At 36.4% G+C, this 15,220-nt stretch overlaps 2 protein-coding genes across 2 annotated transcripts in view; one reads left to right on the top strand and one right to left on the bottom strand.

Moving 5' to 3' along the window:
* Positions 1–4,963, bottom strand: part of RMDN1 (regulator of microtubule dynamics 1) — a 19,856-nt gene extending 14,893 nt beyond the window's left edge. Inside the window, exon 1 of the mRNA XM_085299317.1 lies at positions 4,918–4,963. Coding sequence (XP_085155443.1) covers positions 4,918–4,963 — 46 coding nt within the window. The remainder of the gene's footprint in view (positions 1–4,917) is intronic.
* CPNE3 (copine 3) overlaps positions 41–15,220 on the top strand; it is a 34,153-nt gene continuing 18,973 nt past the window's right edge. The window contains exons 1-7 of the mRNA XM_085308668.1: positions 41–293; positions 9,368–9,507; positions 10,088–10,267; positions 11,447–11,521; positions 12,117–12,188; positions 12,999–13,082; positions 14,593–14,682. Coding sequence (XP_085164794.1) covers positions 9,376–9,507; positions 10,088–10,267; positions 11,447–11,521; positions 12,117–12,188; positions 12,999–13,082; positions 14,593–14,682 — 633 coding nt within the window. The 5' untranslated portion in view covers positions 41–293; positions 9,368–9,375. The remainder of the gene's footprint in view (positions 294–9,367; positions 9,508–10,087; positions 10,268–11,446; positions 11,522–12,116; positions 12,189–12,998; positions 13,083–14,592; positions 14,683–15,220) is intronic.

Here is a 15,220-nt window from a genome sequence, read left to right as displayed (position 1 = left end):
CGGGCGGGTGGGCGAGCGCGAAGCGCGTCTGAGCGGCCGTGCGGGGGCGCGGTGTGGGCGCGGTTGCGACAGCGGCCTAACGGCGCCGTCTTGCGAAACGCCCCCTCAGGTGGCTGGCGACTTCCCGCCTCAGGACTTGCGCAGCTGGCCGAGAGGATTTGGAAAGCGACTTCTGCGAGCCTCGAGGGGCAAGCACCTCGTTCGGGGGCGCCCGGGTGAAGTCAGACTTGCGCTGCCTCTGCCACAGCCTGGCACCGCTCTGAGAATTAGGGTCGGTCTTCAGAAAGGACACGGTCAGCAATTACTGTCATTTCTATAGGAAAACGTGCTGTTTTTACTGAGCTGTTTGTACTGAGCTGTTAAGAATGTTTCCTTTTTTAYGCGGCGCAAGATTTACATGAGACAAAAGTTAGCTGACAAACACATTTTCAAAATTTGCTTCTCTTTGGTAAAGGTAAAATATGAAAGCTCTTTTTCTTTCATTCTCATATCCTCAAAGTGCTCTAGAAATCCTCTTAGTAATGTATCCTTGCCTCCAGAATTGGATATTACATTTGTTTTCATAGGAGTTTTATGTCCCTAAAACCTAAGTGTTAAAGATGTTTCTGTGGCAGTCAAAAATGTGTATTTAGTGCAAGTAACTAGATTCAACCTTAATGATGTTACTATTTTCTTTTTAACTGAAGTTTTAAATTTTAAGCTTGGATATATAACATGCAGTGTTCTATGCTAAGCAGGTATTTATTTGTTAGAAGAAGAAGAAATGAACAAGACAGACACATAGAGAAGCAAGAGGAACAAGACAGAAGTCTTTTTTTGTGTGTTGTGTCACTGTCAGGGAAAACTCATTGCTTGTCCAATAAGAATAACTTGTTTGTGTTTAATATGTCAGAATTAATCTATACGAATATCCATACTATTAATCTACACTGTTAATGCACAGTAAGTGGCTGTTAGACTAATTTTATTTCAGCTGTTGAAAATAGAAGGCCTCTCCCAGTAAGTCATATAACTAAGCAGTTACTACTGTCATAGCTGTTATTACTGCCAGACCTCCAAAACTTTAGTTTCGCTTTCTGAGCTTTTTGTTTAATGATTGAATTACATTGTGCTTTATTACCTAACAGTCAATGACTCTAAGTTTCTCATAAATTTTCATTACATGGACATGTACAGTGTTCAACAGGAAAGTATTCACTTTAATAAGAATGAGGATGTGTTTGTCCCTGTTACTCTGGTAGCTATGTGGGAATAGCAATTCTTGATTTTAATTTCCTTTTCTTCTGCATTTTTGTGTTTCTATTGAACCTTTAGTCTTCTGCTGAGAGGTGCCCAGGCAGACCTCTGCAGTAAGTTATCATAAATGCACTTTTGAGAACTGRTGTTTTTAACAATGAAGTGTGGTCACAACATGCCAGACTTGAAATGGACTGTAAGAAGGATTAGTCTAAAACATGTGATCACTTGCATCTTCTTTATGCAATGAAACTCRGCAAGTTGTAGTTATAGGTTGTCTTTTATTTCTTCCAGCTACCGTTAATTATGTAAAGTAAGTCAGTGCCTTTGCATGTAGATACAGCAATAAAAAGACAAAGTTTAAGATACTGTTCAGGTTGCATGATTTTGTTTTCAGTAAGGAATTGACCAATAAAACATATGTGCAAGAAAACCATTTTCCCCCTCTTTTGAATGCTGTTTATTCAATGCAATAAAATATATTTAGCCAGGAGAGCTGTGTTTCTTAATTGTCTTGTGCAGGGCCGAATACTAACTTTTATGGTTCAGCTAGCTTGGATCAAAACATCATCCAAATTTATTAAAAGCTTTTGTGTGATGCTGATGCTGGAAAGAACACTCAGCATTAAATATATACTGAATAGGTGAACATATGTATTCAGGAATAAAAGGGCTAAGCAAGAGGTGTTCAGAAATGGCTATCTCTAAGCCACTGTGTGGACAGGAGTCCTGGAAGTCAAATTAATAGTTTCTGATCTATACAACAGGATTTTTTAAAATACAGAATTATAATACAAAAGTATAGGAATTATAATTCTTAATTATATTTGGCAGAATAACTTAATTATAGATTTTTTTTTATATAGAATCTCTGTATAGTTGCCTGACTTGTTGCTCCGATGTTGCTACCAATCTAATAGATAAATATTTGAACAGCATGAATACGATGAAGCCTATGTAAACAGATGATTCATTGCCCACAGAGAAAACAAATTCTGTCTTCTCACACACTCATATGCCTCAGATTTTTTAAATACTAGCTCTTACTTTGTTGGGAATATTCCACAATAAAATGAGTTGTGTGGTCAGAGGGTCTTATATTTATCAGCATAATTGCACTTTCAATTAAAAACAATATAGTTCCTTAATACCTGCTGGATTGTGAATACGATGAGATATAACTTATGCTGAAGGTTCTGTGTGATTCTTAGAATATGTGGGGAACAACTCAAGTTAAGACACGTTACTTCAGCTTCTATTAATCAGTTTGTCAGCATATCAACTAATGCAACAGGAGAATTATCAGCTGTGTTACCTATAAAGAGAGAGAAAAAGAGGAGCTAGAATTAGTCAAAGGTATGACACTTAGAGAAGCCTTTAACATTCCAATGCAGTGATGAAATTAGGTTATGAACTAATCTTGGCATTTTTAACTTTATATCAAATAGTAGATCTTGTGAAGTAGTCTCTCTCCTTAGGAATTAGTCATAAGGAATTGGGCTTTTTTCTTCTTTTTTTTTGGAGGGGGGGGGATACATGTTTACACATACATAGTCCAATGTCATATTATAAATTGTCACTGCTAGGCCTCTCAGTTGATGAAGGCATCCTTGTTTGTCACAGGTTGATTGCTGCTTAGAGTTGCAGTGACATTTTCTAGGCATATATTGCTGTTCTCTGCTTGTACCTGATTAGCCTCTTTGCATATGTAGCAGTTACAAAGAGATGGTAGAGGCCAGTGCTGAGATTATGTATTGAGTATTGTTGCAGGTGTTGTTTCTTAGACAGATGTTGTCTCCCAGGTTATTTTCTTTAGTCCTGTTTTGTCTACCTTTGTCCCAGCTCCTCAGTGGAACCCTTCTTGTGAAAGGCTCTTGCAAGAAGTCTTGTGGTTGCTTCATCTGAGAGGCAGTAGAAGAGGTTCCAAGGAGTACAGGCCTAGAGATATTTACCGCAAAAATAGCTATTTGCAATAAGTGGTGTCTTAGTCCTGTGTGAAAGAGTAGAGGCTGAACAATTGCATTCATTTTACAGTTAGGATGGTAAAGCTTAATCTTTATTATTTCACACTTAGAATTGGTTCAAGACTTTCATTTTTGTAGTATATCTACATTATTTATTTATTTTCATGTTGTCATCTGTCCAGGTTTGTGTGAAATGCTTAGTATTTCTGAGAGAATCAGACCGCTGCTTCTGTATGGTACTGCCTTTTTCAATCTAGTATGCAATTTGCCTAATGCATTTAAGTGTTGTAGCATCTGTAGCTGGAAGATTAGCTGATCAGAAACGTACTGTATTAGCGAGTTCTGGAGTGTTTCTCTTACTTTTTCCCCTGTTCATCAGGGTTCCATGGTGAATACAGAATACAGATTATTGTTTTATTGTGATTTGTGGTTTACAGGAGACAGGAAATGTGCTATAATAGCAACAGCTTTCTTGCATCAGAACAGGTTTGAGACTTGTTGCTAAAGGCAGTGATGCCAAACCCGAGCTAGAGCAATGCTTGCATTATTAGGCCTTTTGTCTTTAGGTAATTATGTATTGTTTGTCAGATTTGACTTAAGCAGCTGTAACTGTGAACATATAATTGTACTRCCCTGGAGAGTCATCTGGGCAAGCCTGTACTCTCCTCTGGCATTACAGCATTGACATGATTGTTACGGTCTGGCAGTTCCGAAGTGGTCTGTTAGAGGAAGGTGCTGATAAGAGATCTGTTCCTTTCCAAGCAGAGTGCTATGTGTTTAGGGTTTCTGTTTAAGAGCTGACATTTACCAGGTAATTTGGTGGATGCTGCTTGTCTTGAATAGGATCATTAGTAGAATTCAGAGGACATTATGATCAGTGTAAGTGCAAGACAAGACTAATCCTTGATTTACAATTTCCTTTTGACAATGACAGCTGAAGCAGAAGGACCTGTAATATATTTAGCAGATCTAATCATGCTGTTGAATGCCCCAGACCTGTTGCAGGATCAGGACAAAGCACCTCCTTTGTGACCACAGGTTTACTGCAGTTGAGAGTCTGGATGTTGTCAGCACTGCCATACTCTTTGTATAGTAATTGTTAGTTGTATCCAGAATTGTTGTTGTTTTTTAAGAGCCTGATACATTATTGTGATTATAAAAACTATTCCAATTAAAAAAAAACATGTGTCTATGTATATGTGTGTGTGTGTATATATATATATATATATATATATATATATATATATATATATGTATATATCAAGTTGTCATCTGGCTCCAATTCAGTGTGCAGTGTGCTTTACCTTACTTTTTGGTGTACCCTGCCTGGAGGAAAAACAGTTGAAGGACTGGGAAAAGCAGAGGTTTTAGATGTATCTGGGGAAGCACAGGTTACTTTTATGGTAAGAACTAATTGAATGAATAAATTAGTGTCTTGTGATGTGATGCATCTTCCCTACTCAAAGTCAAGGCTTATCTTGCCAGAACCCAAGCAATACCATCTGTCTATCTAAAATTATTCCAGGATCCCAAATCTGCAAATAATCCAGTCATGTATCTGAAAGATTTTGCATCTGGTACTGTGTGTTACAGAATAGTATTTCAAGAGCTAATATACTAGTGCAGCAGGGATTCCTTATCTCAATTATCCTGAAATGTTTAGAGTCTCCTACATTTTGTGTTTCATCATGTCTTCAAAAAGAGAATGCCTACTTACCTGACAGTGACTTTGAATCTTGAAAATGTGTATCATCTTTGGGCATCCTACCGCCCAACTTCCAAATCTGCTTTTGGAGTTTTCACAGAGTCACAAACTAGTTGAGGCTGGAAGGGACATTTGGAGATCATCTGATCCACGTCCCCTGCCATAACAAGTTAGCTACCGCAGGTTKTCCAGGACTGTTTCCAGTCAGGTTCCAAATGTCTCCAAGGATGGAGACTCCATAACCCCCCTGGGCAACCTGTATCAGTGGTCAACAACTCTTACAATAGAGAAAGTGCTTCTTTTCTTATATATATGTTTGGACAGAACTTACTTGTGTTTCTGTTTCTGCCCATTGCCTCTTGTCCTGTCACTGGACACCACTGAGAGAATCTGGCTCTGTCCTTAAAAACTCCCACCACATATTCGTAAGTACTGATAAGAGCCCCTTGAGCCTTCTCTGCTGTAGGCTGAACAGTCCCAGCTCTCTCAGCCTCTCCTCATATGAGAGATGCTCCAGTCTCTTAGTCACCTCTGTGATTAAGATCCTTCACTGGACTTGCTCCAGTATGTCCATGTCTTTCTTGTACCGGGGGCACCAGCACTGGAGCCAGTGCTCCAGATTTGGCCTCACCAGGGCTGAGTAGAGGGAGAGGATCACTTCCCTTGACCTGCTGGCAACAGTTTTCCTAATGCAGTCTAGGATACTGTTGGCTGCCTTTGTCCTTAGGGCTCATTGCTGGCTCCTGTTCAACTTCTTGTCCACCAGGATTCCCAGGACCCTCAGGCTGTACTTGTGCATGAGGTATTTCTCCCTTCTGGGCAGAACTTTGCATTTCCCTTTGTTCAGCTTCATGAGATCCCTGTTAGCCCATTTCTCCAGCCTGTTGAGTTCCCTCTGATTGGCAGTACAGCCCTCTGGTGTATGAGCCACTTCTCTCCGTTTCTTGTCCGTAAACTTGCGAGGGTGCATTCAGTCTCATCATTCAGGTCATTAATGAAAGTGTTGAACAGTATTGGCCTCAGAACCAACCCCTGGGGTACTCCATTAGTGACTGGCCTCCAGTTGGGCTTTGTGCTGCTGATCACAACCCTTGGAGCCCCAAATTTCGGCTAATTTTCAATCCACCTCTCTGTCTACTTATTTAGCCTGTACTAATCACTTTGTCTATTAGGATGTCATGGGACACTATCAAAACCCTTACTGACGCAGAGATAAATGATATCATCTGCTCTCCTGTCATTTGCCAAGCCAGTGAGCTTGTCTAGAAGGCTATCAGGTTGGTTAAGCACGATTTTCGCTTYGTTAATTCACACTAACTATTCCCAGTGACCTTATTGTCCTTCATGTGTCAGCTAACACAGGCTTTCAAACATGAGGAGAAGTGGGTGAAGTTGTGGTTGTTCTCTCCTTTACACATTTTTTACAAGGGATTATGAGGTTTTTTTATACAGTATGTGTAGAATTCAACTCCCAACAGCTACTGCTGCTTAAAAGACTTCTAATTTTGCACATGTGAAGTGCCTGCATGATCCCAGCTGGTTCGATAATTGCATAACATGCAATGTTATGAGAGAAATATCCGTTGTTTATACCAGCGTTAAAAGTTTCACTGCCATAAATACTGTATTTCGAATTAATGAAATATTATTTTTTCTCATTGATAAGTGCATTATCTTTTAATGTTTATTTTATTAAAAATCAGGTTGTGTACAGCCATGTACTATAAAAGCATCTGTCTTACATTTTTACGGAGAAACATACTGTCTTTTTTTCAAGTATAATAAAATTATTCCTTCAGATGCTTTAAAAGTATTATAGACCTCTTCAATTATATAGATATTTATTCCTAATATTTTCAAAATCTCTAAGGAAAATAATTTGCATTATTTTCATCTTGTATTTTACAAAATGGGGGATGGACAGAGTAAAGGATCATCTCAGGACTTGGCAGGTTTTGCTTTTATATCTGACTTTCAAATTCAGTATCCTCCACTCAGATAAATATGTGTTCTTATAAGCRCTTGTGTCTTTTAGCTACTCTCAACCTAATTATGTCTCTAACATTTGTGCTTCAGTGAAGGGATACTGAGCAGTTTGTTCATTCCTTCTTTCTCTCTGCGTTAAAGGRTGCTGTTAGAACCTCTTTTGCTAAATGCTGTCTTCCCAAATCAGATGCATAATGGGAGAAACAGTGAAATGTGAAGGAGAGGAAGTTACACAAAATATTCATATGAGAAAGAGCTTGTAGTATAAGAGAAATGGGGAGGAGAAGGACGCACAAAGGCTAAATAGAAAAACTGACCATATTTTTAGGTTGACTGGTTGCTATCCCTTTAATAGTAATTTTGGAAGCAGTACTTAACAAAAGAAATGCGGCTAAGCATCTTTTTACAAGCTTAAGATAAACATTAAAAAAGCTTTATTTACCTTACTCTAGAGTTTCAGTAAAGTTAGAGCAGGAAAATTTTGACTATTTTCAGAATATGTCCTAGTCCAAGTTTGAATTCTCTTTCATTTCAGGAAAGCCCTTTGTGCCTGCTGTTGTAGCATTACTGGAGATTAGAACAGCATTTTGTCAGTGTGAAGCTGCTTTTCTGGAAACAGCCATTAAGGAGTTTATGCTCTGCTCTGCACTGGGTCCTATGGCCACTAACCTTTAACGAGTTCTATCTGGCAGCCACAGAAGGAATAAAGCATGGAAAACACCTTATAGAAAGAGAACCAGGAAAAATGGAGCAGACTGCTTTTTTAAGGACATGCTTTCTAAGGCTCAAAAACATTGGCTTAAAAAACCAGTTTACATACTTGGAACTTAGCTTTTTTTCCCTCCAAAGACTGTGACCAAAACTTTGTAAGGTCATAGGCAGAAAGAGCGCACAAAGATGGAATCACATTTAGGTACTTGGGAGGTATAAAAGGATTTCTGTGTATCTGCTGTGCTTCTTATAAATAATGCATGTGCATAGATCTTTCAGTGGCTGTGTTACAGATTATTCATATTCTATTAGCAGTCTCAAAGGGTCTATCTCTAAGTCAGAAAAACAGAGCTGGAGAGGCAAGATATGAAACATGGCCAAGTGAAATATAAGAAACCTCAGGAAACTCTGATTGCAGTGTTTTCTTTTCTGCATTTACAGTTTTGTATTCCTCTTTCTTGTCTCTTTATTTATTTCTCATCTCTAAAATAAAATCCTTTTCACTGAAAATCATTTAAATACAGTGAAGAGAAGAGAGAGAGGTTGGGCTAAATACAGTTTCAGATTCAGATACACTGCAATGTGTGTGATTGAAGTGAACTGGCTGTATCAAAGGAGATGCCTTTTCTCCCTTATTCCTTTTTTTGTCTTATGATGCATTTTGAAGGTCAGTTGATCCAGAAGGATCTCAACTGTGGGCTATTACTGTAGAGAAGGAGAATATGAAGGTAAAGAGTTTTGGGAACTTCCAAGAGAGGTTGCTTCTGAAAGAGGATCGCTGGGAACTTTTAGTACCGTTCCCTGAGTCAACGGCAATTGCACTGCAGAGGTTCACTTCCCAAAGAGGTATCAGGAAGGATCAACTGTATTTCTTTGGAGTAGAGTTGAGATGCTGGATGTATAGAAAATGTCTATCTGCTGCTCAGACCTAGTTGGGCTTGAAGATGCCTGTTATCCCAGAGTGGGATTCATACTTGATAATGAAGTTGTTTTAAAGGTTTGTAATTATCAACTAGTATAATCTTAGTTCCAGTAGAGAATGATTAAGATACTTTAGAGAAAATGTGAGAAAGCCTTTATTTTTTTTATGAGCCCCCAAAAAGAACACTTCCTCCTAATTTGTTGCTTGACTTCAGAGTTGTTTATCCCTATTACAAAAATTATATTTCATCTGGAAGATTAATTAAGGCAAGATCATCTGTTCCTGTTACCCACAATAAACATTTGCCTACTTTTCCAGTCCCACCAAACTTGTGGCTTATTACAGAGCATTGGTGGGAGAATATTTCATCTGCTGATTCATCTGCTCTAATTCATTCAGTTTTTATTAATAGCTATGTTGTAAGATATAGCTTCATGTGTATATTACAGAATATAATTTAAAGTTTACTTGGTATTCTAAAAGCCTTGACATGCAAATATGTAACAAACTTTATTGCCAATAGTTTGAACCATTGTGCTTTCTTGGTGGTGGTGTTCTGTTTTCCATTTGGGTCCTCAGGCATTTTAAGAAACCTGATCTTGTTTCTTATATACAGATTTTGAAGTGAAGTTTTGTCCCTATGTGATAAAGCTAAGAATGTGGCAGTTTTCTTGTTAATGTCAGTACATCATAAATCTGTAAGATGGCATTTTAGAATCTCAGATATCACTCTGACAAGCTGATGATTCTAATGATCAATCAGAGGAATAATGCACTATGAGGTTTCCAATGTTTCCTTTTTAATCCATTTTTTAATGATGATTTCTTATTGCTACTTTCTAGCTTAGCAAATGGCGGCACAGTGTGTGACGAAGGTCGAGCTGASTGTTGCCTGCACTAATCTCTTGGATAAAGATGTTGGTTCCAAGTCAGACCCACTGTGTGTACTTTTGCAGAATACAAGTGGTCAGCAGTGGTATGAGGTAAAGTATGATGCTTCTCATGATCCTGCTTGAACTTACGCAAACACAAGAGCATAAAATTTCATTAAAATATTTCAATTATTTACTAGTACCACTAAATACTTCTCATTAGAAGTCTATAACAAGTATACAGGTAACACGCTAAGAATTCTTTTCTAAGGAGTACTTAAATCTGTTTACTATTTGTAGTACTATTTTCCCTAACCATGTGTGGACAGAGAGAAGCCTTCCAGTGCTTAAGTGTGCTTTTATAAATCCAGTACTCCAAAACGGGTCTCATCTTGGATTTGAAAATATGCTGCCTTTATGTTGGTCTTTCCTGCCTGGGAGTAGATGCTTCTTACAGAGAGTAAAGAGAAACAGTTCCTCAAATATCTCTGACTCACAGCAGTGTATTTTGCAACATACAGTGGTTAGTTATATTTGATGAAAAGGCCTGAAGAAATATATGTCTTTATATTTTAACAAAGAAGATTCTTCTGAAGGCCTTTAATAATAAGTCGTTTGATTTGGGTGCTTACTGTAGTTGTTTGAACTGGCTAGAGAAATTCTGGGTAAAGTGATATCTTTTTAACTCCAGGTTGATCGCACAGAAAGAATTAAGAATTCCTTGAACCCAAAGTTTGCCAAGAAATTCCTAATCGATTATTATTTTGAGCTTGTTCAGAAACTTAAATTTGGAATATATGACATTGACAACAAGACCTTTGATCTGAGTGATGATGATTTCCTTGGAGAATTTGAATGTACGCTGGGGCAAGTAAGTATGCAGATGATTTCCTTTGTAATTAATATAAGCTTACTGCAAATCATTAATCACTTTCATCTTAAATTGATCATGGTGTTATTGTGTAGACAGGGTGTTGTAATTTGAAAATAGACTTCCATTTATTTTTTTCCAATCTCATTTCAGTGTATACCTTCTATTTGCAAAAGATCTTGAAATGATACCTTAAAATGTACTCTAGAATGATGACTGTCCAGATTGGTATCTAAGAATAAGAGGACTGCCAATATGCGCAAAGTAATAATTGCTAAAACTCAAATTTCTATTTGTATGCTCCAAAAATAAAGGAATTAGTGTGTGACAAAATATGAGTGTTCACAAGGGCCATATTAGTCTTGATAATGATTGCTTTCCATGTAAGGCAAGCAGTGATTCTGGTTATACCTGGTGTTGATGTCATCCCAATTTCGCTATAAGATTCCACTATGTGCTGTCACATTCAGACAGCTTCTTTTCAAACATGTTCTTTCTAGTAGATCTTTTGAATTCTTCTCAGGAAATTTCTTTGCAGGAAAATTTTCTCATTTTTTCTGCCTCTATGTCTGAATTATTTTTATTTAAACTGCATTAAGAAAAAGGAGACATTGTGAAATGAAATTAATTAACAATTTATAATTAGTCATTCATTCTTACAGCAAAGAAAGACCTAGAGAATGAGCAGAGTGTCTTCTGGGGAAGCATTGCCTGAAAAGAATAAAACAAAATCAACTAGAAACCTTACAGGAGGAAGCTGATGTTTATTTGCATGACAAATGCATTGTGTTTAAAAATCTGTTTGCTGAAACTGTTTATGGAATGTGGCTTGCCTGTATTTAAATGGTATTTATGAAAAACTTAAGAAGAACTTAAGAATTTAAGATACTATTGTTGTCCATGTAGGTGTATCATGTTGCTTTAAGGCATTTTATTTTCTTCTGCTCCTGAAACTCTGCATGTGTTCATCTGTATATATGTCTATTTTTAATTTTGAAATATATCAAGTATTATCTATCTATCTGTAGCAGAAAGTAGGAGATAAATATAATGCTTTCATCTTCATGACAAAGGAGACATTTCTAAAATGAAAATACCTCACTATCTCATTTCACACGTTTGAAAAACGATTTGATTGCTCTAATGGTAATGCTGGATACTCAACTTTTGTTTTGGCAGATAGTTTCTAATAAGACTTTAACAAAACCGTTACTACTTAAAAATGGCAGACCTGCTGGAAGAGGCAGTATTCAGGTAAGACAATACTTCTTTATCCTTAATGATCGTTTGTTTGTTTGTTTGTTTTATTTTGCAGCTTGAACACAGCATGTCTAATCCACAATGCTAGAAAGAATATCTTGCAGCAGTCTGGATTTTTTTGTACTGATTATTTCTTCATTATCAAGAGGGAGGGTTGACCAACTTCTGCATCTGGACGACTCACTGCATGCATCTTTAACAGCAAGGGGGAATGGACAGAGCTTCTGGGCACAGTATCTGTGCATGTGCCAGTGTGCACCTGACCACTTCCAAGTGTACTGGGAAGTTTTCAAAATCAGTTAGGGCTAAAGTAAAGCAACTGATGCCCTACTGTTTGGGCGGCATATTTAATTGCTGTCGTCATCATTCTTGAGTACTGAATTGAAATGTGTTTCAGACAGTGATKTGTAGTGAGTCCCAATGTCAAATCAAATTGTTCTCTTCCCCCCCCCCATTTCTTAATTCTTCATTTCTGAGTAAACATGATTTTTTTTGAAGCTGTCATAGAAGTGTTGTGAAAAGTGTGAGAAAATGACRTAGTTTCTGAACACCAGATACATAATCTTTGTTATTTTCTTTATCTATCTAGATTACAGCAGAAGAAGTGAAGGATAACAGAGTAGTGTTATTGGAAGTAGAAGCAAGGAAATTGGATAATAAGGTATTTAAGTGATTGCTGTTTCTGTGATGAAGCAGTAAAATTGGAATCTTGGCAAAAGAGGAAATAYAAAAATGTTCATTTTTATGTTTTGCTGAAGTAATCAGGTCCATTAAGATTTTGCTTACACTAGAAGAAAAATGAAGAAAGATGACTTCAGAATAAATTGACTGCTTTGAAATAAATTATAACTATTGCAGGGATACTCCTGGAGCAGCCTTTCTCCATTTAAATGTAAATCTCCACATTTAATTAAAAAGATAAGGGAGTTTTTGTATATCCATTAATTTGAGCAGTTGTGTAACTGCTTACCTGTAAGCTTATTAAAGTAAATGATAAAAAGTGTACTTACAGACACGGATATGCAATGTTTCTTAAAGTGCCTGAATCTATTATGTTAAATAGTTTTGGACTGGCTGAAACTATTGTATTTAAAAATATCTTTAAAATAATTTTAATAATAGAAAAAAGTATTACTTTTTTTGTATTTTCTGGTAGATTTAATAAGACTTTTGGAACTGGAGCAAATCTATAATTTCCTTACTGTCCAGCTTAGTAGTATAAGTAACTCCCCTGAATTTGCTTGAACTGTCAGGTATTTAGTTATATGGACATTACAGAACTTTATGCCCTGTTTTCCTCATTTCTTTCACAGGTACTAATATAATCTGGCTTAAATTTCTTCATCTGAATAATAACAAGTTTTGTTCCCTGAATATTTATTTTACTTCTTGTTAATCTAAATTTAACTAGCATTTAATGACATTCATGCCACAGGCTGTTCTGGGATAATTGCGTGTTCTTTAAATACAGGATTTTTTTGGAAAGTCAGATCCTTATCTGGAATTCTACAAGCAGACTGGAGATGGAAACTGGGTGATGGTTCACAGAACAGAGGTAGGATATTTTCTGTCAACAACCTAGAAGTTGAAGTAATTTGATTTTCAGTGTGTCATACTGCTAAAAGTACAGAAGCTTTCCAAAATAAAAGAGCRGTCTGTTAGTTGATGCGCAGACCAGAGTTAGGAATTATCTCAGCTGTTCCACTGATTTTCTGATGACAACAAGTCTACCTTTCTCTTTTTCTGTCTTAGGCCATCCTCTTTTAAGGGAATTGTTTTACTTTTTGAAATCTAGTAGAAAACAAAAATGTTTTGAAAAGGTACTAAATRCACGCAAAGAGACAGCAGTTGTTTCAGTTCTACTCTGTGTGCAAAACTTAGACATGCTTGTGCTGTTCTACTCACATCAGTGTCACTTCTCACTAATATTCACTAAYGAAAATAATTATGCTGAATGCTTGCTTAGCAGGGACACGCTCATTGAGAGAAAATGTACTCGAGTCATGCCTATTGCTGCTACTTCCAGCTAGGAAGCACCTGATGTCAAAGAAGAATAAATTGTTTTTGTGTGAAGTTTATAAAAGCAGTGTTTCTCTCATGAGGTGGTTCTTCTGCATAAAATGTATCATTCATAAAATATATCATGTTCATGATGATTCCAGTCATCTTCAAGTTAAATTATGAATCTAGAATTTACTGTTCCAGCATCGTAAGCATCAGTATATTACCAAATTTAAAAACCCTCTCAAGTTGCTAACATAATTTACTATTTTACTTTTCAAAATAGTTATTTTTTCTTTTGTGAAACACACACGTATCCCATCTCATTGTGCTGGAAGTTTTTTGGTATGTTGTTGTGTATGGTTTCTTTTKCTATATGAAATCATTTTATTGCTTTTAAAGGAAGAGTTTCTGCTGATTTCAAACAAAGTTAGAKGGTGTTTTATATTATGGACGTATTCTAATTGACAAATTCTGCATATCCATCAGTATTATTCCCAAATTTCATTAATTTAGCTTTTGGCTTGTGAGACACGTGCATGCAGTGAATGTCCTTTTATGTGCTGTTTCCACTGAACTACAACATGAATTTTTTGCAGAAATAGTTTTCAGAAGTGGCATTTCAGAATAAGCCTTGGTTGGAGTGAAATGTAATCTCCAGAGCTTTGGTCTATTCAAAAATTCCAATGTAATTTGTTTCATATTTTTATTTGTAAGTCACGTTTCTGTTCACTGATGACTCTACCAGTRTCAGCATATACATAAATGTTGTGAAATCTTAAATTCTTTCCAAAATAGTAGCTGCATGATGTAGTAGATCACAGTGCAGTCTAAAGAATACTGATTTGAAAAGATGTCATCTAGTTTTGACAATGATATTGCATGTTAGGWTTTTTTTTTTGTTTGCTTTAAATTGTATACATTAGGATTTGTATTGTGGGAGGAATTGGAAAGTGGTATTAGTCAACARTTTTTGCTTATGAAAATCATGGCATGAAGGTAGGACAAGTTATGGTGATGATTTTTCACTCTTGTGAATAGTACCATTTTGACTTTTTTTATAGGTTATTAAAAACAACTTGAATCCGGTTTGGAGGCCATTCAAAATCTCTCTCAATTCTCTGTGTTACAGTGACATGGATAAGTCAATCAAGGTAATGTATAAGAAATGCGTCTAATCTTATGGATATATTCAAAAAAATAGAAAATSTAATAAATGTGTTATTTTAGTTATTTCTTTTTGTTTCAAATTATATTGAGAGGTTTTTTTCCCCTCTTTATTATGTATTTGAAATTCACAAAAATGTAGGCACGCCTTGGAAAAAAAAATTATCTCCAATTTGTGATGCTGTAAAAGTTGGTCTTTAAAAGTCTGAGAAAACAGTTCAACATAAATAGTTTTGAAGCTTCCAGGTCAGTTTCTTATTTAGATATACAGTTTTAATGTTGCATCAACCAGTGTTGTTTGAACTGTATCGTGAAAGATACGTGGTAAAGATTAGAATATACTTTTTTCTGTTTTATGAATCTTGTAACATCTTGTTACTGRTGCGGTAGGTAACACGAATGGAAATACACTACCAGAACTGACAGATGTAGATCATGTGTTAAATRTGTTTAACATCCCTTTTTATTCTTGCTTGTTTTTTTCTTTGCTTGCCTGTCACACATTACAATGTATTTGCTTGTTTA

Source organism: Rhea americana, unplaced genomic scaffold, assembly GCF_003343005.1.
Source record: "Rhea americana isolate MKP2758 unplaced genomic scaffold, rheAme1 scaffold_0, whole genome shotgun sequence".
Lineage (NCBI taxonomy): Eukaryota > Metazoa > Chordata > Aves > Rheiformes > Rheidae > Rhea > Rhea americana.
This window is presented reverse-complemented; position numbering and strand designations above follow the sequence as displayed.